Source organism: Rhipicephalus microplus, chromosome 1 (assembly GCF_043290135.1).
Source record: "Rhipicephalus microplus isolate Deutch F79 chromosome 1, USDA_Rmic, whole genome shotgun sequence".
NCBI lineage: Eukaryota > Metazoa > Arthropoda > Arachnida > Ixodida > Ixodidae > Rhipicephalus > Rhipicephalus microplus.
In genome coordinates, this window is record NC_134700.1 from 279815705 (window position 1) to 279839646 (window position 23942).

At 42.9% G+C, this 23942-nt stretch overlaps 1 protein-coding gene across 4 annotated transcripts in view; it reads left to right on the forward strand.

Moving 5' to 3' along the window:
• Positions 1-23187, forward strand: part of LOC119188263 (insulin-like growth factor 1 receptor) — a 207870-nt gene extending 184683 nt beyond the window's left edge. For 3 of the 4 annotated variants that reach the window (XM_075895933.1, XM_075895938.1, XM_075895936.1), the window contains exons 20-27: positions 1652-1751; positions 5245-5309; positions 6721-6863; positions 15827-15891; positions 16441-16573; positions 19627-19931; positions 21749-21883; positions 22333-23187. In XM_075895933.1, coding sequence (XP_075752048.1) covers positions 1652-1751; positions 5245-5309; positions 6721-6863; positions 15827-15891; positions 16441-16573; positions 19627-19931; positions 21749-21883; positions 22333-22963 — 1577 coding nt within the window. In that variant the 3' untranslated portion in view covers positions 22964-23187. The remainder of the gene's footprint in view (positions 1-1651; positions 1752-5244; positions 5310-6720; positions 6864-15826; positions 15892-16440; positions 16574-19626; positions 19932-21748; positions 21884-22332) is intronic. The other variant, XM_075895940.1, reaches the window with a different exon arrangement.
• Positions 23188-23942: the final 755 nt, after the last annotated feature.

The following is a 23942-nucleotide window of genomic DNA, read 5'->3' on the forward strand; positions in this document are numbered from 1 at the left end:
AAGGGAAATTCTAAACAGTGACATGCCTTGGTGTCACTAGCCAGAAAGTGTCACTAATGTCACTTAGTGTCACTAGCCAGAAAGGTTATGTGTATGAGTAGGTGACGTAACAATGATCAGATATCTGAAGTGTACATGTAGGCCGGCTTCTGCTGTGATGATAGTGCTAGTGTCTGCTGATAGAATGCTGCCATTACACGTTTGGTGGGCCTGTCCATAAAGACTGCTTTAGGTTGTATTGTGATCAGATGGAACTAGTGTCTTTGAAAATTTTTACTTGAGGTCGGAAAGAGGGGGCCTTTATTCATATTGTGAACAGCCAGAACACAGAACGTAATGCAAGCATGACCCACTCTCTCTCAGCAAGCACTCTTCTGGGCACTGCTATACATTATTCTGCTTTGTGCAAGGGGCAGAGAAGAAATGAACTCTTTCTATCTTGACCAGGATGCGTACAGGTCCTTGAAAACCCTTAAATTTGAAAAATGCCTTTTCAAGGGTTTTTAAGGCCCTTGAAAGCCCTGGAATATTACTCTGTCCTCGAATATCCTTGGAATTTTCCGAGCACTTTCAATCGACATTGCAGCCTCCTTAATGAAGTAGATTGGCATCAACCTAACAAATTTTCCATATCAGAAACAGTAATTTGGCGTGAGTGAATATGGTTTCATTTTCCAAAACTCCATGGGGAATAAAGTTTCACTGCTTCAAACCACGAACAAACGAAGAGAGAAAATCATAACACTTTTGGGTGCTGACTCCTTCCCTATTGCAAAAGCGGTGAAGCAAGTGATGCTAAAGTTAGCTTAGGTGCAGACTAGACACGTTTTTTATAACTGTGATATGCTCATATATAAGTGCAATAAAAATTAGTCATTTATGGAAGTTCTAGAGTAACAAAATTTCAACATTGCGCAGGCCCTTTTAGTCCTTGAAAAATCTGTGACCGATCCTGGAAAGTCCTTGAATATCCTTAAGCTTTTGCTTTGCAGACCTGTACCAGCCCTGTTCACATGGCTTCTTATGTTGCACAGTACAATATCGTCACGGGGTTGTGATGCTGACGAAGGCAGAGATGGCTCGCCCAAAATGAAACTGTTTGTTTGGCCGAACTTGTGGCCTGCAAACTTCAAGTCGGGTTATAGCGATACACACTGGCATTGACAGCGGCGAACAGAGTGTTGGCCGTCAATCAAGTGACAAGTGGCGATGTGCATCGGCTTTTATACATGTGCCGTTGAATATTCTAGCTTTATCGCCAGTGGCCACGTAAGTTCCAGAAGAATCTGTAACCTTTGCGTTGTGCGCGCAATCTTGACAGAACGATCTGCAACAATGGAGAATCTTATAGAACACTGAGTCGCGGTTTCTGCTGACAGTCGCTGAGAGTCATTGTGGACATGAACCGAATACAGAAAGAGCGAAAATGAGAAGCGCTCGTGGCATTGTAATGTAGTAAAAGCTTGATGTGGCCAAGAATGAGCCGTATCTGTGGTTTAACCAGTGTGCAAGTAATTTGCTTGTCTTTCTTGTTTCTACGAGCGTCCTTTTCCTTGTACATTTGCTGCTCAAACTTGAATCTGAACAGTGTCCTGTTCTTTCTGCTTTTCCCGTTTTGTTTCTTCTCCCTCTCTCGTGTGCTTCCTGGTAGAAGTGATCTCCCAAGGAGCCATAATTGCCATCTGCCTGGTGGTCGTGGCCATCGTGGCCGCAGCTGCTGCAGCCATGTGCTTCATCTACCAGAAGAAGAAGTGAGTGTCTCTTTGCACTACTGATCCCCTCTTGGCAGAGTTCTTGTTCGCCGCCTCTACCTTGTCAAGTTCAGCTTCGTTCTCCAGAAGTGGCGACATTTTCGGCTGTCAAAATGCCACTATAGCATCGATGCATCTTGCATACCATTGAACCTGCATGTATGTATCGAGCCAGCATATAACTGTGCAAATGGTAAATTTCAGGTTGAAGCGAATTTATTGTCAATAGCGATTTGGTCGAATAATTTTTAAATGAATATGGATAGTGTATATCACTAATATAAATAAAAATTAGGGTAGTGACGACCCAGATAACTTGCACAGCATTTCTTTTTTTTAAAGTGAAACGAGGCATGTGCGAAATTCTTTCTTCTAAGTTCAAAGGAAGTGGAAGCAACTTTGAATAGTAGCAAGATTTGACTTTTGCTGGAATGCAAGAGATAACTTCTAAAACATGTCAAATTTAATATTTACTCTGCACTGATTATATACAGACGAGCCCACATATAACGGCTCCACTTAAAAGGAACTTTTGCTTAAAACGAACAATATCCGCGTGACCGTCAGAATATACATTGGTTCAATGGCAGAAAATCGCACTTACAACGAACGTCTCCGCGCGCCGCTGATCGGTTACAGTGAATGGAGTCAGCGGTCTGCCGACTTCCCGGGAAACGAATTTCGACACCACCGATCAGGCATCGGCGAAGTGCCCATACGTTCCTATTGTTAAACGCCGACCCTCCACGACCCTCTAGTTGCCGCTCTCCCCAACCCATGGAGGAAGGAAAGCTGTTTTCTTCCTCCTTGGCCCGACTGCTTTTTGTTGGGCACCCCTCTGTCCTTTGTCCTCCTTGCTTCTCTGAGCACCCCGCATTGCCAGACGAGGCCCGTGTTTTCACATTGCCACCGATCTTTCGAAGACCGGTCGGCCATCTACCCTGTTTTTTATCACTGGTACTGTCGTTGGCGTCGCCGGCCTGGAGTGACCAGACTATTACCAACATCGTCGGCCACCGACTATATCCGATATTCGGCATCTAGTGCACGCGCGTACGCTACCCCATCAACTCTGACAATTTGTGATTTGTTTCGTGCTTAGGACTTGTTCTCGCTCACTTCGCCTTCGACTCAGCATGCCTTCTGCGTGCGTGCGGAAGCACGAAATTGGCTGTTAGTTTGCGCAGAACGAATCACGAAATATCGAAGTTCGTGAGGCCACGCCAACCCGTCGGCACAAAAAAACGATTTTTCACCACGGCCACCGATTCTTCGAACACCGCTGCGCGCAAGCACTCTTAAGTTTTTTTTACGTGCCTCGGCAAACGAGCACCCTGCCGTTTTAAATGAACTCGAAACCGCCCTTATTGCTTCTGCTCTTTGAAACACGTGCATCACGAATTTTTTGGGGCAAAAAAAGTTTGCATTTTTGACTCGCAACTTTTTTAAAAGCTGTGTTTCATTTACTACAAACTTCGGGATACAGCGAACGAATGCTGCGTCACGCTCAGGTTCGTTATAAGCGGGCTCGACTGTACCCAGTATAACAGGCATTTAAACTGAAAAGATTACGAATCAATGTGAGGATGATAAGGTCATGTAACATTGAAGTGGGGCTTTGCGGCAGTATGGATTTTTTTCTGGGTAGTTGTATTCACCACATAATACCCCGCCACTGCAATGAAACCACCTTTACAGAGGGTTACATGTTGAGTAATATATTCTTATTCGTTCACTATCAAACAATTTGAAATTTCCAATAATATAAGTTCGAACTGAAAAATATTTGTGTACTGTAATAATGCATTTGCTCGATTATTCAAGGTCCTCCAATATTCTCACAAGCGCAAAATTGTGCATATTAAGCATTGTATAATCTCTTGACTATATTTTGATATATAAAATATTTTATAAATTGAATTACTTGTATATAGGATGTTCTGTGAGCTTTTTCAGAATCAATATATCTGGTTTCGAGTGTTTAACATTTGCAGGGGCCATCTGCACAAAGTATTCATTATGCGAGGGAGTTTGTGGGAGGTTACAGGAGAATAAAGCGAGCTGCAGTTTGCTTGACTTGAAACATTTTGAGAACCTGTCATTTTTGCGTTGCGGTGAAATTCTAACCAAGTTTTCTACAGTTAGAAACAGACTTAGCCGAGCTTTACTATCAATTTGTTGCACTCGTGTTCTGAGCATTTCACGCTCCAGTAGATTTGGACCTCATTTCCTTGATAACAGTGTTTCGCAGAAGCCCAAGTGCTTGACGTGTAGAACAAGTGCATGTCCTTTTCACTTCTTCACGCTGTCTTCATCTTTCTGAGGGCTATACGAACTGAAAGATTAAATGTACCAAGGTCCAACACTTTTTTCTGGGAGAATGGAATTGGTTACAGTTGAACGCCGCTTCAACGAAATTTCCGCTACAACGAAAAATTCACGATTCCCCGTCAGCAGTTCATAGGAATCAATGCATAATAATCGTCGCCACAACAAACACTTTTTCTTCGATCGTGCCGCTTCAACAAAATTTCATGGTGCAATTTCAGGCTCATATACTTATTGCTATGCAGTAAACCCAATCTTTAACATTTTGATGCATTTTCAGAGCCTGAAAATGCATCAATGATGTCTAAAACACATGCTAGCACCATCAGAAATGCCGCTGTTCAGCCAGCATGGGCGCCGTCATTGCTCAATGTGATGACAATGAGACTGCCCTGCTTTTGTTTTGCCACTGGCTTGCTTTTGAGCCGTAGATGATCCGAAGCTGAAGCTCAGTCGCTCAGTTCATGGTTTCCTTCTCCCAGCTGCTGGGTGCAACCACGGCACGATGCCTTTTCCGATTCAGATGCTAATCATGTTCGTGCTTGGCCAGTGTAGTAACTAACCAGAGCTGCTGTTCGTCCGCATTATCAACAAAATCAGCTAGCCGCGAGTGATGGATGATAAGAATAGCATAAAATAATGCAAAAGTCGACGCTACACGATATCCTGCCTCCATCTTGGCGTTGTCGGATACTTTTGACGGTGTACAGCTGGTGTTATCGTGTTAATGTAACTGTTTGGTTCATTCACGAAAGCGGTTTTAGGTGTTGTTTCAGCGTGCTTTTCACCATAGCCTCGCTATGCATGGGTGAGAATCACGTCGTGACGCTGCTGGGAAAGAATAGGAAGCAGCGGACATTTTTTGAATTTAGAGAATAAATGTTCCTTTGTTTTGCTAGCTCAGATCAGTGATATTTTTTCCTATTTCACTACAACGAAATTTTTTTCGCGCCCTGTCAGTTTCGTTCTAGCGGGGTTCGACTGTATTGCATTACCATACGCTTCAGAATCGAGAGCAGTACATATGTGCACTGGTGATTGCATGTGTACTTCTGCTTGTTGTATTTGTAGTTCTTACAAACTATTTGATGTTGTTGTTTGGTTGTGCATCTTTTGTTATGTTTTATTATTAACACCGTAAAATAACTAAAAAAAAATCTTGCAGACGAAACCCGGAGGTTCCCAATGGGCTTCTTTACTCTTCAACTAATCCAGAATATGTCAGTTCAGGTGAGTACCAAAACAAATTTTCAAAATACTTGGCAATGCTTCCAGTGTTGCCCAAGTGCTCCTAAAGGCACTTCATAACTTCTTTATTAATATTTTTTCACAAACAGCTGCAGTTCATGTTGCTTGAACTTAAACAAAAAATTTTACATTGAGATTGACGCGAGTCACAGAACACACAAAAAGCAAGCCATTTGTGGAAACGTGTGAGCAGTGTGCAAGCATCAGTAGTGCGCAGCCCCAGCACATATCAAGACATTTCATTGAATTAGTAGGAAAGAAAATTGAATTTGTAGGAAAGAAAAGCAGCTGAGTTTTGTTAGTAGAATGTTTAATGAGGCTTTTGCAAATAGTGAATTTTAAGCAAAAGAATAGTGAATGAAGCAAATTCGAAGCGAATAGTGATTGTGGTCGAATAATTTCATATCGAAATTAAATAATATATATGACATGTTGTAAAAGAAAATGGGCATATTTGTAATGACCTAACTAACTTGTACATTATGCATATTCTTAAAATTGAAACAAGGCCTGTGCAAATGCCTTTTTTTTTTTGTTTAAAGGAAGTGGAAACAACTTTGAGTGGTAGAAGAATTTGACTTATGATAGAATGCAACTGTTAAGTTGTAAAATATGTTACTTTAGAATATTTAATATAATAAGAGCATATAAGCTGGTATAACAAGCTTTTGAAGTAAAAAATAATGAATTCACGTGAGGGCAACATGTTCATCTAACCTCGAAGTGGGGTTTCGGGCCAGTGAAGATTTTCAATACTCGGGTGTTTTTGTGGCTCAGCACTCCTTTACTGAAGTGAAACCAACTTTACAGGAGTTACACGTGGACTAATATACAATTGGTTCATTTCTAATGCTTCAAACTTTTCAATGATTCAAATTCAAATCGAAGCAAATTTGAATACTGTACTGTTCGCTCGGATATTTGAAGCATTCAAATATTTGCACAAGGCTACCTTTAGCACATTGGTATGTCACTGTTACTGATTACTGTTCCAATAATGACATTTCTTGTAGCTGTCTACTGAGGAATGGGCTTTAATATTAATCTATTATTTGCCAGTGTTCTTGCTTGTGTTACCTTGATGTGTAGCTTAAGGTAAGATAAAAGGCTTAAAAAGGTGCCAGATATCAAAACCTTGGAAATAACGGGCAAAAAATCTACTGTTACAAAAAAATACAACGCTTGAAAATACAAAATTCATTCAATACACAGCATTGACAAACAAGCAGTATGGCTTGGAATAAAGACAACTGCGTTACAAACATGCTCATTAGTATTTTTTCTACTGTTAAAGAACTAAAGATGCTTTATGAAATAGTGCATAAAAGTATGACCAGATTGTGTCTGTTGACACAGTCACTGTCGAGCCTTAAACCAATCTTCTTTATTGCAGTGTATGAACCCGATGAATGGGAAGTGCCTCGCGAGTCCATTCAAGTGGTGAAGGCATTGGGCCAGGGCTCTTTTGGCATGGTCTACGAGGGGCTCATCTACAATTTGAAGCCGGAAAAACCAGAGACGAGGTGTGCCATAAAGGTGAGCGTGCCATCTTATTTTAGTGCCTCCACGTGTCTTGCTGTTCGAGTACATGAGGTCGAAGCCGATTTTTTTTACGATTTTTTCCTATCTTGGCATTTGAATAATTTAACAATGTTAGTAGTGTGTGCTCACAGTGTACAACCCTGTCACAGATCTGTCAAGTATCTGTCAAGGGTGAGAAAAAAAAGAGATTAAATTATTGGCAAAGTGGGATTCGAACCTGTGAAACCATGATCTCAAGGCTAGCATCATAACAACTCAGCTATCCACTCAGCTATTCTAACAAAGCCTAATGTAGTGTTGTATAGTGGAGTATATCAAAGGGAAGCGAGGAAGAGGAGAGGTTTTAGGGGAAGAGGAAAAGGAGAAAGATAGAACGAGTACAGAGAGAGATAGAACGATGGAGAGAAAAAAAAACAAAAATAGAAAGAGATAAAAAAGATAGAAATAAAAAGAGCAAACATAGCCATGTATAGTAAAGTGTAATTAGGGATGTAAAGAAAGAGGCGAGAGGTAAAAGCATGATAGCCAAGCCAAGGCCAACTAGGTGCCCACCGGCTCTGCCGCGACCCAAACTGTGCTAATTTTATTACTTAACGGATGTTACCATTCTGTGGTTTAAAGACTGCAACGCCAATCTACTCATGGGGGTTTGTTTGAGAGCAAGCTCCATGGAAATTTTCTGCTTCCCTGGTATGTGTAAGCTTCGCACAAACCAACACCCCTGAAGCTGACTCAGCAAATTGGCAAAACGTTCACCTGCTACATAGAGGACAGCGTCGACCTTTGGCAGTGTGTCATCCCGACATAGAAGGTGGCATAAAACATGTGGCACAGTGACTGTAGTCTCTGATGATGCCTTTCATATGTTAAAAAACCTTGGCACTGTTCTTCATGGGATGACAGCTCTGCCAGGGTTTCGACAAGCCCCACAGTCAGTCGTTCGTTTTGATGAGCTCCACCGAAGCTCCAATGAGCATCTCTAGTGGCACCCACTTGTGTCCCGATAAAGCCTCGAGCATTGCCACCGCACCTGTACTTGAAACATTTCTTTGCCACTTAAAGGAGTTCATCTATGCTGAAGTTGCTCATCATCCATTGGCTGCTATCTACAGCTGGGAAACTGCTCGCACCTTCGCCTGCAAACCTTTGCCAAGTCATTGAGGTGGAAGTTTCTGTAGCTTTGCATTTTCTCCGCAAAACTGCATTGATGCCGACATTCGTTACCTACACAAAGCTAAATGCACCAACGGGCTTCGTTCAGTTGTCGCACGACCACCCCCTCAGAATTTCCAGCTGTTTACACAAGGCATGCCACTGTGTCTAACTTATGGCTTGTTCAGTCGACATACGCACAGTGCAGTTGTTGATGGTGCTCTGCAGCAATTGACCAATGTGTATCATCTACCTGGCCATGTAGAACCATTATGCAATCACTGCATATTGTCCTGCTGTCTTGCTGCTTCAAACCTATGTTTCACTGTACCCATTGTATGTTACACTATGCCTGTCGTCCTTCACACTTGGAAACTCCAGCCAGACATCTTCATGCTCAGATTGCTGCCCTCTGGTTGATTGGTGCTTGCCATTGCCTCAAAACTGTTCAATTTTGCCAGTACATCGTCGCACACTGTGACAATCTACATACACCAAGATCTGCACCTGAATAATGCTACTTTGTTACAACTCAGCTACGTGGTATTCGGAGGTGCTGTTCACCCGGATGACAGAAAACACAGCGTGGTTGTAGATTGTGCCGAAGTTACCTTTCTGAAAGACTACATACGTCACGCCTTCCTTGGCCTCTGTTGTTACTTTTGCTGCTTAATTTGCAGTTTTTTGTCCATCACCACTCTTAAATCCAATCATTACGAAACAGCAAAAAAAAAAAAAAAACGCAAGCCTTGTCAACCATTTGTGACGCTACCTTCAAGAAGTTGCTTCGTCTCCTAAACTTGCCGCTGATACTGCGTCACTTTGACCCGACTTTTCTGATTGAAGTATGTAGACACCAACACCAGCAGTGCTCGACTCGACGCTGGGCTGACATAATGAACATCTGGATACTACGAATACGTATACGCAAGTGGTACCTTCACTAACACCAAGTTGAATTGTACTGACGTGGAAAACGATTGTGTGGCCATAATCTGGCACTCGGTAAATTTAGACCTTACCTTGATGGCCTTCTCTGCGACCTAGTAATGAGTGTCATACAATTTGTTGGCTGTCCACATTTAAGAACCCCTGTGGCCGATTAGCTTGCTGGACATTGGGGTTGCAGAATATCAATATGCTCTTTGTCTACTCATCTAGCCACACCACAGTGATGCCGACACACATTTAGATTCGTTTGTGTCAACCAAAAATGCTGCCTGCCTATCTGTCTTTGACCAAGTACTTTCATCCCCAGCAGGCTGTGACACGGCTTCTAAGCAAAGCAAGAACACCTGGATTAGCACTTTTTTCCCCCACATCCCTTAGGGGAGCAATTGCAGTGAAGAGGGAATGCCCAGTGCTACAGCCACGCTGCCAGCTCTTCTTGTGGCCCGAGCTCGAGATTCGCTTGCCTATTTTGGTTTGAGATCTTGCCGGCTTCTTTTGGGCCCTGTCGTTTCCTCATTTTAGTAATACAACTCATATTTCCAAATGTGCTAACAGTTACAATGATTTCTTACTTCCTTGAATAAGCGCTAAATATGTGGTGTTTACTTTTCTGTTATGGGTATATATACTGGAACAAACATGACCCCATATTAAATCTTCTTATTTTGTCAATTCTTGTTTGTCTACAGACGTTTTATGTATTATGAGTATGTAATATAACTGTACCTTTGTTTCAGTTAATGTTTTAATATTTGCTTATGTTTTCCTTTTTATTTTCTTAGCATTAACATTTAAGAGAAACATTAAAGGGGCCATGACACTAAATTTTTGTTGATAATCTGAGGCACGTGAGTTAATCCATGGGTGTTCACCAACAGGCTGGTGAAATTTCAGCACATTTGGTCAGAAACTTAATTTATAGTGAGCATCTTTATAAACACGCGAGTGACTTGAGAGTCTGACAACAGCGGTGCACTCTTGAGCTGTGACGTAACAAGCCGATTGTTTTGCAAGCATGTGAATTTCGACCAATAATATCATCTCTTGATCAGAATAGAGCTATTAGAGCTTTCTTCAGTTTGGCACTGAAAATTGTGACATTGTGAATAAACAATTTGCTGTGGCTTAAAGTTAGAAAGAAGACAGTGGCTCTGCTCCATAAAAGACATGACGTCACACATGCCGTAGCAAAAATGCGGTTGCCGGCAGTGGGTGGGGTTTACGGCAGTGACTTCTAGAGCTCATATTGCCATGAAATATTCTTTTACAATTGTATTTTTGTACATGCGTGTGCACAACAGAACAATTACAGTCGCCGACCGTTTATTCGGACTCAACAGAAACCGCCAAAAAATCCGAATAATCGGGAGTCCGAAAAAACAGATTCACTAAAAAAAAAGCACTTTTATAGACTCTATCGCCCAAAAAAACTGTCATGTCTGCACACACGCACGCTTTCAAGACGGTTTGCTTGGAAATTAGAAAATTGTCAAGCCACTTCAGACTGAGGTCGGCCGCCTTCTACCTGGCGAACTATCTCCGCTTTCTTCGTCATCGTGAGCGTCTTTGTAGCTCCTACTTTGGCCGCGCTTATTCACTCCCGAGGGCGCGGCAACGGGTGGCGTCGGAGCCGTTTCAGCACGCCACGGAACACGCAAGAGAGCGAAAACACAGAGAACAAGACGAACCAGGCCTAGCCGCAGAAGCAGCTGACACTGCTGACACACGCCAAACGCCACAGCGAACGGACTCTGTAGGTGGCTTCGCTTGGCCGCTCGACTGGCTAAAAAAATAAAAAGCGTCGCCACACATAGCCTTCGAGATCGGCACTGGCGATTTCTGCGTGCATTTTGACACTGGCCCGACATCCATTCATAGCTAGTGCAGCATATCAGTGCTGGCAACCTGGAAAACGTATTGTTAACGTCGCTGTCAGTGTTTAATGGCATACGGAGACACATCCGGTCAGTCAAACGCAGTCCGAATAGTCGAATGGCGCACAGTGGGGCGTCCGAATTTTTGGTCGTGAGTTTGCATTAGGATTAATGGGGAGAGTGGGGGTGCCATGAAGATGTCTGAATAAACGGGCATGTCCGAATTTTCGGCGTCCAAATAAACGGTCGGCGACTGTACTTCTGTTTTTCGCTGAAAACCGCAATTTGGTTGGCAACAGCGCCATGGCCTCTTTTTAAGTAGTACTTGCTAACCACACTGCTGGTTATAGGCGCAACACATTCAAACTCCGCTACAACGAACGCCGTTTCAACGAAATTTCCGCTACAACGAAAAATTCACGATTCCCCTTCAGCAGTCCATAGGAGTCAATGCATAAATATTTTCACCACAGCGAACACTTTTTTTTTTGAGTCTCGCTTTAACAAAACTTTACTATGCAATTCTAGGCTCAGATACTTATTGCTATGCAGTAAACTCAATATTTAACATTTCGATGCATTTTAGTTTACTTCAAGTTTATCAGTCTACTTCAGAGGGATGAAGCGAGAAGAATGTGTAGCACCAATACCGGGCCTACCATGCTTCACAGGCTTAGATGATGCTGAACTCTCCGAGGTAGTGGCCAATCATTTCAGGCTTGATTTTGACCTGGTTGAAAGCCTTGCCGTTCTAGACGCCGACGATGGAGCCGACCATCTCGGGCACGACAAGAGCCTGACGCATTTTCAGAGCCTGAAAATGCGTCAACGAAGTCTAAAACACACGTTGGCACCACCAGAAACCGCCGCTGTTCAGCAAGCGTGGGTGCCGCCATTGCTCGATAGCGATGGCAATGAGACTGCCCTGGCCCTGCTTTTGCCACTAGCTTGCTTTTGAGCCGCAGACGATCCGCAGCTGAAGCTCAGTCACTCGGTTAATGGTTTCTTTCACGCAGCTGCTGGGTGCAACCGCGGAATGATGCTTTTTTCCTATTCCGATGCTTATTATTATGTTTGCGCTTGGCCAGTGTGGTAATTAATCAGAGTGGTTGTTCGTCTGCATTACCAACAAAATCAGCTAGCCGCAAGTGATGGATGATAAGAATGGCATAGAATAATGCGAAAGTCGCCGCTGCACGATACCCTGCCTCCATCTCGGCGTTGTCGGATACTTTTGACGGTGGACAGGTGCTGGTTTTAATGTGTCAATGCAACTTTGGTTCAATAATGAAGGCGGTTTTAGGGGTTGTTTCAGTGTGCTTTTCACCATGGCCTCACTATGCATGGGTGAGAATGACGTTGTGATGCTGCTGTGAAAGAACAGGAAGCAGCAAACATTTTTTTAATTTTGGGAATAATGTTCCTTTGTTTCGCTAGTTTAGATCAGCTATATTTGTTCGATTTTGCTACAACGAAATTTTCTCTTCAGCGAAATTTTTTCCGTGCCCCGTGAGTTTTCATTGTAGCGGGGTTCAGCTGTATTATGAATATGTAATCTAAAAAGTATATTTTCTTTCTTAATGTTGGAATGTTTGCATTGTTTTGGTTTTTATCATCTCCTTGTCTTTTATTAACTTTCTTTAGGAACAGCTAGATAACGAAGTTTTTAGCTCTTTATAACTTCATGTTTATGAACACCTCAGTATATTCTTTAACCTCGGTATAATGCTGTGATTTCACTGCAACAAAACTTTGCTTCTACTGCAATGGAATATCGATGATATAAGTTGAAATGCAGGTCTAACTGTAAAATTTTCATTGCACAGTAGGTATTTATTTCACTTGTTAGTATTCCAGTCATGCTTCATATATTGTGAGCACTTTTTGTTTCCAATTATTCGCTAAATTAACATCATGTAAATTTAGGTGCATCAATGCTGTGTTTCAAAATTTGTCAATTATATTCACACGATGTTTCCTGAAAGCTTTGTAACTAATGATGAATGAATGAATGTACTGTTCTACAAGTTTACAGCATCGTGTCCAAGTTCAGCTATAATACTGGGGGGCAGTGTGAAAGTGACTTCAAGAATCAATGAGGTAAATGTTTACTGCCTGCTGAAAGGAATGTAATAGGCATTTTTTTACAACTTCTTTGTAACATCTTTTTATAACCATTCATATAAGTTCAGAATTCTTTGTAACTCCATATGCAGAAATTCTCAGGCTTTAAAACAAGGTTTTTGCAACACTGTGTGAATGCCGTCTGGGGTCTTTCAAAGAAATTTGAAAAGCCCTTGAGCTGTGTTGTCATTGTGTCAAAATAAGTACCTAGTTGCATGTTACCAGATGATGGTGTGTTTATATCCTGGGGCCGTGTTTTAATTGATCAGTTTTCATGACACCTACACTTTTGGGGGATGCTGATTGGCATAACCAGAACATTCTGTGCTTTGATTTAGCCAATCAGCTTCTTCCAAAAGTGATCTATCAAGAATGTGTTACCTGATACAATCTGCTCTCGTAACAACGGACCGAGATATTCCAACTGACACCTGCCACTGTGGTTTAGTGGTTATGTCACTTTGAAGACTTACCCGAAAGACACAGGGTCATGGTGGCAACATTTTGATAAAAGCGGAATGCTAGTGGCTCGTTCTTTTATATTTTGGGGCACATTGAAAAACACCGTATGGTGAAAATTTCCGGAGCCCTCCTTTGCATCATCCCTCATAATCATCGTAGTTTTGAAATGTAAAACCCGGACAATTATTGCTGTTATCTGACAATATTGAATCTACTTTATTTGAAGTCGCTAATGGCTGAAATACTGTTGCATTTAAATTTTCTTGAGACACCACTTTCATGTGCGGTAACCCGCAAGGTGGCAGAAGGATTAAGAAAGGGAAAGAACACAACCACCGGTTTGTGGCTTGTGTTTGGGCATTCCACATCATATTATATTACAAGCGATAACATGTCTGGCTCATTGTATGGGCATGGTTGGCACAGTGTGAGATTTCTGTGGTCTATTGACATGTCTGGCGTTTTATTCAAGGAGTCTCACAAAAGTGAAAGTACCGTATTTACACGATTGTAAGACGACTCGAATGTAAGACGACCCCCCCAAAATCGCATCTCAAAAAAAAAAAAAAAAAAAAAAACGCACGCATTTTACACAAGGGAAATTTATTCACGTGCATTTATTCACGTGGTTGCGGAGGATTATTCATCGTCGCTGGAGTCGTCCTCGCTGGTGCTGCTGCCGTCATTGCTGCTGCAGTCCCACAGCACGTCGTCGTCAAGTGTGCACTTCGCGAATGACCGCACCACGGCATCGCGTGGGACGGCCGCCCATGCGGAGAGGACCCACCCGCACACAGTAGCCAGGGAGGCTCTCCTCACACGCCCGCTTGGCGTAAGTTCGCGGCTTCCTGACGAGCGCCGAGTGTTCGAGCGCCGAGTGTTCTTCGAGCCTACGGCACTCATGTCAGACAGAAGTGACTCGAGAGAGCCGGTCGTGGACACAAGCGACAGGAGCACACGGCGACGTGCCCGCTTAGAACATTGTATCACAAAGAGGAGCTCTTCCGTCAACTACCAATACCCCCCCTACGGCGGCTCTTCCATCGATTACCGGTGCTCCCTCAAGAGCCGTGCGCTCGTCATAAAGGCACTCGTAATGCGCGCAGTAGATGCTAAAAAAAGAAAAGCTTTTGTATAAGCACGCGGAAAACTATGCGCTTTGGGTTGAGCGGGAAACTATTCGAGATGACAATACATGGTTCGATTTCGATTCTAAGGTACATGGTTCGATTTCGATTCTAAGACGACCCGCCAACATTGGATTGTCAAATTTGAAAAAAAGGGTCGTCTTACAATCGTGTAAATACGGTATCTTTGCGAGGGATCTGCTCAAGAATGGGCTCCAGCTGGCTATCATGAAAGCACGTCAGCTAATACTGCCACCATGCCACAAGATCGATAATGTCAACTGAGACTGACTTGGCTAGACAGTGATGTTTTGTGCAGGAAATTAACCCTTTTTTGGGCAATTTTTTCCTGTCATTTTGAGCCAAAGGGATAAAGGAAATCTTCGTGATATTGCAGGGAATTTTAGGAGTGGTTGAATTCTCATATAACGACCCATAATTAGCGGTCAATGTGCACTTTCATGTGCAGTAATCGGCTCTGGTGCATGCACCACGCAAGCATAGCCCTTGAGATTTGTTTTTGATATTTACAATATTGCTCTTAGACTTGAAGCCCACAATGTGCAGTGTATTAACAGTATATGAATTTATAATAAAGTCATGCTTTCGTTATGCGGCAAAGGAGGGACTATTCATGAACTCGTGATTTCAAAAGTCGTCAGTATGTCAGGCACGTGTAATTACAGTATGTGTGTTTGTGGATGGGTGCGGAAATTAGTACTGTTGTGTAGAGAAATAGTCTGGGAATTTCGTCAATCGTTGCAGGGAAAAATCCCCGAAATAGAGAATTTTCATGACCTGAATGGAAATTCATCGGCGTAGCACGGAACATTACTGTGGCTAGAGGCCAGCAATGTTTACAGTAGCACATTTAAACTTGGCAGGCTTGAAGCTGGCAGCTTGGTCAAAGATGCTGTCAGCTCGTGTTGTCACGACAATAGTATGTTTCATGCACCAAGTTTGAAAATACATGTCGCTGTTTTTGTCCACTGTGATTATAGTAACGTGGTTCGTGAAAAGCAATGTTTGTTTCATTGTTAAAACAGGTAGTCAAATCCAGGGTCCAATATAGGTCCAGTTTATCCTGAAATCCATTGTACACAGGTACAGGTCTGTTGTAACGAGTGGTAGATTGTAGCAGTCTATCACAAGACCCACGGCTCTGGGCGAGATTTTTCGTTGTTTGAAAAAGCGAAAGTGTCTAGTAAGCACCTGTAAAAATGCACTTTTGCTTGTGCTCATTGCACTCCCATTTCCTCATTTTCAGACGGTCAATGAAAGTGCCTCAATGCGTGAACGAATAGAATTCCTCCAAGAGGCATCCGTCATGAAGTAAGTACAGCTGTGCTTGTGCCACCCGCTGTTGCTTTTACATCAACATGTGCGCGCATGACTGCTAACTGTGTGAATTTTTCAATGCTCTAATCGAGTGGCTAAAGCATGTAACTTGCTTGTTCTCTGCACACGGCTTCGCACCAAAAGCTTTCCTGTTGGCACAGCTCTATCAGAAACATTGACTGACTGTGCATGCGGTGTGTATACTGCTCACGAACTGAAATGAGATGTCAAAACATTTAGTATCATTGTCTGGTATAACTTCGTCATGTCGTCAAGAATGTGTCCACTGAAGGTAACTCTGGACCAGTTGTAAGTGTTTGAGTTAAAATTGCGCAGATGCCAGATGAAATGAAGATGGTTTAAATGCGAACATGCTAATTACTTAGCTTTATATTGTTCTGTTTCAAGTCATGAGAACTGCATCTTTATCAAGTGCCTATAGTGGTAAACAGTTGCCTGCTCAACTGCTTTTTTCTTAAAATGCCTCTGTATATATGGCAGTATCGTCAATGTATACAAGTTTTTGTCTGTGCCCATTTGCAGGGCCTTCAGTTGTCAGCATGTCGTCAAACTGCTAGGTGTGGTGTCCAAGGACCAGCCTGTGTTTGTCCTAATGGAACTCATGCTGAACGGTGACCTGAAGACTTACCTACGCTCACACAGGCCGGACAATGATGTGAGTAGTGTCTGTGCCTTCGGTTGATGACTTGAAATGAACCAGCCGTAGCAACCTGCTCAGACCAACATTCGCAAGTGCTGTTAGGTTGACTCCATGTTAGGTTAGCATAACAAGAAGTGCACATACCGTATTTACACGATTTCAAGTCGATTTGAATGTAGGTCGACAGACCCAAAGTCGGGTGTCCCCCAAAAGGAAAAAAAAAAATGTTAGCGCAGTTCACAAAACGAAAATTTATTCACAAAGACTACTCATCGTTGCTGGAGTCGTCCTCACTGGTACTGCTGCCGTCATAGCTGCTTTGGTCAAGCAGCCCGCTCAAACGCTGCCGTTGAAGAGCACCGACAGGCGCAACGATTCAGCAAAACATAGCAGCAAAAGTGACAAAAACACGCTGCAACTTGGCTGCTTAAAAAGTGCTATTACAAAGAGAAGCTGTTTCCTGGCTCTTCCGTCGACTATAAATACCCGCCATTCGGTGAGCTGCGATCATATTGCGTAGTGGCGTTGTTCAGTACACTTCTGGAAGCGACAGTAGAAGCCTTAATGCTCCAAGTACAATGGCCAACTTCTTTCAGAGTCAGCATCACCTTTATTGATGTCAAAATGTATGCTATACGGTAAATTAATATGCTACGCTTTTACCGTAACCATGGAAAGAAAGGTGCAAAGTTGTAACCGCGACGTAGCGCCCCTGATTTCTCAATTCTTTTGCGGTTACTAGCGGTACACGATTTGGTTTTGATTTTAAGTCGACCCCCCTACGTCGGATTGTCAAATTTTCAAAAAATGGACTGACCTACAAGAGGTCGAAATTTTTTTTCTCGTCTGGTATTTATTTTACATCAACACCATCTTTTTTTTTTTTGGATACCATAAAATTGTAAAAGCGGCTTACTTTATTTCTTCATTCTAGCCTCTTCTGGCATTGCTTTAGCTCTGCGCTCAGCTTCGCAAAAATATATGCTATATGTATTGCAAGCTTCTCTTAGGATGAGCCAGCCTTGAGCATTAAGATGTTTTGCTGTACTATGAGTTATTCCATTAAGCTTCATTTTGTGAGATTTTCTTTTTTTTTTTTTTTTGTTATTGGCTCACTCTTGAATGCAGCCCTGAGCACCGCCTCAAGTGCTTCGAATGAAGTCTAGTATTTTTTGCTCTAGAATCGCATTATTATTTGGTTGCAACATTGGTTACTTATTGCATTGGTATTGGTTACTTATTGGTAACGTTGTTAACATTGGTATTTGTTACTTATTGCAGGCAACAATGCAGGCAATGAAAAACTACACTTTTTCTCTACAAGCTCGAGTTGTACGAACAAAGAAGAATATACTGGTTACTGATAAACTGTACAGATGGGGAATGTGTACTCTTGTTGAAGATAAGTACAGATGAGGAGGATGCGAATCGTATTGTTAGACACTCAAAATGAAATATTTACACGAAAGTACTAAACAAGGCTGACATCATATAGAGACAGAAAACACATTCACTACAGATATTTCTTTTTTATGTATCAAATATGCTTTTTATTGGTCTTTATGTTATTTTGGTTTTGTTTTTTGCATTTGTGTCAATTATAGCTTTATTTTGAGTGTCTAACAATGTTACTATATCTTTCATGTAACCATCGTGTGCCTTGTAATGGATAATCAGCCAGTTAAGGTGTTTTTACAACAGCTTTTAGCCAATAGCACAGCATAATCTCGATGATACGATTACGGTTTATGCCAATTTCGCTATGATACGAATTCTAAGGTTGTTTTGGATAGACTACATTATATAAAGTACGCTGTGATTCGGTGCTATACTCACCACAGATGATATGAATATTTGATTGACCGCTGCACGCAAGCGGCGCAACGCTGCTTGTTCGTGGGAGGAAGGCGCGTTCACTCTCGTCCTCAAAGAGAGTGAATGCGGCAAAATTAGACGGAACTTTTCTCGCTTTAGTGGCTGGCACGCCGTGAAGTCGAAGCCGAAAAATGTGTTTGAGACCAATTTTCCCGCTATAACAGATCGCTTTTGGCTTTAGCTACACCAGCTGCTCTAGCCCTCAAACCACGAGATGTAAACAACCAGCCGCAAACTCAACGTGCCGGCGATCGAGCAAGCGCTATCGCAAACTGTTCATGCAGCACGTCAAAGCTCACGGCCTTGATGAGGACGCGTTAATAAAGAGCCTGCTTTGAATTACAATCACTGAGAACACTGGAAGTAGAAATGCAGCAGCAGGGAATCGGCACGTCCAAACATGTCTCGTTGTTACACTGCCAGCTGAATCTGTCGCCACCACTGCGTCCACTCGTGTCGTTTCTGCTGGCGTATCTTCCAAGGCAACATTTGTAAAGGTGCAAACTGCTTCTTTTCTCTGCTTTGCACGTACCTATAATTAGAACTCGGTGCGAACTTTAATGCTGAGGAAACGGGCAAAATGGAATGAATTTTCAAGCAGCTATGTCAGCGGCGGTGGTGACATGCACGCAGGGCAGAACGAATGTAAACGTTCTTGACGGACGTGGACCTGGTTTTTCGGTCGCTCTGGCGTTTTCGCTTGAATTTCCCAGTGTGAATTCTTCAGGATTGATTTTTTTCCGCGTCGTCTTTGCGGCTTGTTCTGCGGCCACTTAAGCGCGGCAAAGTGTGTGCATTTCCAATGGGTTTGGCCGCTTCGCTTCCTTCGGTGTCTAAGTGTAAACGCCTCGTGCCAGCAGCATGAGTGAGGAAACCGTGGCACTTTATAGAGCAGACGGTGAAGGCAGGAAAGTTCAAAGAAACATTATCAACTTCTTCAGCAAGAAGTAATTGCCAATGAGGTTCTTGTTAATCTTCATTATCAGTTTTAACTTGTTTTTGGTTCATACGAATTTGAGATGATACGAATATTTTGTGTACTCCCTTCGAATTCGTATCATTGAGGTTTCACTGCACCACCAAACTCTCGTATTTTTGGAAATAAATCTGTATTGCACTGTAGTGCATTGTATATTGTTCTTTCATTATGTAATTACATATTTGCACGCTTTTTCTTCTGTTTCACACACCAGCCTAACGATGAGGCCACTCGACCACGAGGCGCTCCTCCCACGCTCAAGCAGATCCTACAGATGGCAGCCGAGATAGCAGATGGAATGGCGTACCTGACAGCGAACAAGTTTGTGCACCGGGATCTGGCCGCTCGTAACTGCATGGTGGCGGAAGACCTGACGGTGAAGATTGGTGACTTCGGCATGACACGAGACATTTACGAAACAGACTACTACAGAAAAGGGGGCAAGGGCCTGCTCCCCGTACGCTGGATGGCCCCTGAATCGCTCAAGGATGGAATTTTCACCAGCCACTCGGATGTGTGGTCAGTGGCTTGTTTACCGTCCCTTTGAGGCGGACATGTTTAGATGCAACATGTTTTTCGACAGTTCTTAGGACTAGTGGCCATTACGTAGCGAGATGCATTGCGCACGAGATGAAGTGAACCTTCATAACCACTGTGTCCTCCTTTAACCTCAATGTGCTGTGCGTGGCTGCTGCCACAGGCTTTGATGAAGGCACTCATGATTTTCGATGGTTTGGTTGGCGTGCAGCGTTACAAGACCAGCGTCTAACATATTATTTCTCTTGGGTCTAAGTTAATTTAATCAAAAACAAATTGCATATGTATTTTGATACTACAGCTTTATTTTTTTTATTTACAAATGAAGCATTATTGACTGCAAAATACAGTAGACTCGTGAAATGGAACCTGAAGGGACGAAGAAAATGACAATATAGTTTCATTTACTGAGAGATGAAAAAGGGTGGTTCCAATTCGAGTATGAAACCAATCGTGCTGGAGGCAGATGTTCCAGTCAAGCAGCAGGTCTGTTGAACAGATTTCTGTTTGCTCAGAGTCTATCATAATTAAATCTTTTATTACATGCTAATTACAATTCATTACTAAACCTCACTCAAAACAACATATTACTTCGTTTTCTGTCTTGGAGTCTAATATCAAGTGCCTTATAAATACGTTCTAGGACTTTGACAACTTCGCAATCAGTCTATCGTAATCCACTCCCGGAGGGCCTATTAAAAACAAAAATGAACCATTTTCCATAAGTGCTTTGATGTCCACAGTGTCCAGCTTGTTAAATTAGCTTAATTTGGGTTCTTATGTTTAACTCCTAAAAAGGACACTAACGAGAAAAATTACTTTTCTCGCATTCGTGAATTACCCTTTCACAATATGAAAAGTACCACATTTGTTGCGAGACGACATTTAGAAAAATGATAAAACGCATGAAAGGAAAATTCAGGTGGGGACTTCACTTCGAAGTCGCTCAAATGTCATAGATTTTGACGGTGTCTACTGGAGTCTACGTAGTTCCTAATCAATGAAAAATAACTTTGTTGACTTTCGAGGCAGCCAGAGACTTGACATACCAAGCATCAAGAAAGCTTGTTCAATAAACGGGGCCAAAATGCACACAGAAAAAAAACAACAACACTTGAAACCCATCACATCACGCACCGAGATTTCGGCATTAAATTTAAAAATAAAACTTTCTCCTTGATTTTCTTCTCTGTTCACAAACTTACGATGATAAAAGCAGCAACATTACGCTTATTAGAGTATACTTTATCAATCTAAACTGATTCATTATTTTACTTCAGTGTCCCTTTGAATAAAGAGTGATAATCACTACATTCAGAATGTCTATGCACCTGTATTTGTAACAATATGCTATTACTAATACTCGCAGCTTAGGTTCTGCACTTGAGCTAAACACTGTTCATTCAAAATGCCGCCAGGAGTGCAGTGGTGGTGGCGAACCTTTATTAGTCACGTGTTCATTAACATAATTAATTTTACCCATGTTATTTAATAAAGGAACACTGCACCTTGGTACAGATGTGTCCATTCAGCTTTCTTATCTTTCTGCCTAATCTCCTTATATTGAATGTGTCACTTTTTATGAGACGCTTATTTTTTTTTTCTGTGTAATCTTATCTTTAGCTATAGTATCCATTTTCTCTTTGTGCAGTTCACATATCTTGTTAATTATACAATCCATTGGAAATGGCGCGCATACTTTAATTTTTTTAAAGCAAAAATTTCATGCTTGAGAGGCTTTGGATAAATTACCCTCGAAGACCATCTTTGACATCACTGGAATTTTGCTCTACTTGCAGGTCATATGGAGTAGTGTTGTGGGAGATGGCAACACTGGCTTCCCAGCCTTACCAAGGTTTGTCTAATGAGCAGGTCCTAAAGTATGTCATCAGTGGCGGTATCATGGAAAAGCCAGAAAACTGCCCTGAGAAATTGTAAGTAGGATTTTTTCATAATCTTGGCTTCCTTTGTCATAATGGTTGTTTGTTCACTCACACACAAATCAAAAGAGATCACATAGAAAGGATTTGTCATATCTTGTTCAACCTTCATTTTCTCGTGTCATTTTTTTGTTGTTCTGTTATGAAACACTGAATATGGTTTGCAGTGTATCAGGTGCTTTTGTGAAATAGTCTTATTCGTTTTACTATTTCGAATTGAAAGTACAGATATTTCTTAGTAAAACCTCACCTGAATCATGGCAAGACTGTGAAAACAAATTGAAATGTCTGACACGATTTAATTATTAAGAAAGCATAAAAGAAATACTTTATTGCTTGAGACATTCTTAATACGTTCTGAAAAAAGAAGGCAGAAATGAAACTCTAATGTTTTTCTTGACCAAGTCCAAATCTGTAAAAGTTCTATTCTCGCGATTTCACAGGTACCAGATCATGAAGCTGTGCTGGGAGCGCATCCCACGATCAAGACCAAATTTCACGCAAGTCATCGAGATGCTCTTGAATGACGTGGGACCTCACTTTAAGGAGGTCTCCTTCTACCACACCTGCCACCTCAAGCACCAGGAGAGGCGCTCCTCGGTGCCTACAGACAAGAATGGTGCTGGTGCCACAGCTGGCGACTTCGACGAGGAAGAAGAGGAGGAGAACTTGACAGCAGAGACTCCGCTCTGCAACGCTCCGAGCACCGCTTCGGAGCAGCGGCCTCGTGGCTTTATGCCAGACGTGTCGTCACTCAACGACATGGATGAAGACCACCTGCAGCGATGTTTCTCTGACGAGATAGAAGACGACGATGATCCCGACATGGACGCGGCCGATCTAGCCTTGGGCTTGGCTGCTGGTGACCCGCCCGTGTCAGTGTTCATGGTACCGTCGCATTGTGGACATAATTCTCCTCTGCGTGAGGAACAGCAACAGCAGCAGCGGTCAGGTGACGAGCTCCCTCCCTCCGATGGGAGCAAGGGGAGTAAGGTGAGCAACCTGTCCAACGGGAGCATTGTGAATGGACGCATGTGCTTTCCGCAGCTTGGAAACCGGACTACTGCGTGCTAGCACTGGGCCACCTGAGAGCTCAAAGGTCTCAGGGGTTTTCCGCACCGACACGGCGGTCAAGGGGGTGAAGGGGTTCCTCCCATTCCTCGCCTTCTGCCATCACCAATGTTCCTGTTCGCTCGCCATGCAAGATGGCGGGCTTCTCGCAGGCACCAGCTGGGCTGCTTCACTCCCATCAGCCACACCACACGACAGGGGCCATTGCACTGGCAAAAAAAAAAGAAGGCCCAACAGAGTGCACCGTGCGTTTGTGTTGGTCCTGATGTGACACACCTGCTGCCGTGAGGTCCTTGTAGTAGCACACTTACTTAATGCTGCTAAAGAACACACTGTGGAGATTCTGTGTGCTCGCATTCTTTAGGCATTGGCAGGGCACGTGAATAGATAGTCTGTGGCAGGCCTTGCAAGGCCCATGAGGGAAGTGTGGGTGGCAGTTGAAACAACTGATAGAGGCTGCACAAGTGGGTCACGCTGTAGGGCGGGACGGCTTCCGTCGAAAGCCTCAATGGTTGTTCCATCTGTTCTGACACGGAAGTGTAGCTTTATGAGATTTCTCATAGAATGTCACTGTAACAGCTATGTGGTTTTTGTGTGCAGGTCTATAGTGCTTATTCATGCACCTGAAAGGGTCACTTTGGCTATGAATCACTGCTGCAGATGCTCACGCCTCATTTGCTTTGTCATCGGCACAGAGGTGCTGTGAGCTCCACTCACAATTTAGACGAAAGAGGCCGTCGTTACTGCGATAATCGCTCCACTGTGTGTTTTGGATGTGCTGAAGCACGTCTTCAACGAACGCACAACTTGAAGGCCTGCCATGTATCGTGCAGACATCTGTCCAGTTGCAGTCCATCACACCGCCTGACATTCGCGCTGTAGTGACAGTAACATTAGCAAGTCGCTGCCGAGCCATTCTGGTCGTCGATTTGTAACAGCACACGTTGCGGCAAAAGAAATTTTGACGACTGCATTGTACCCT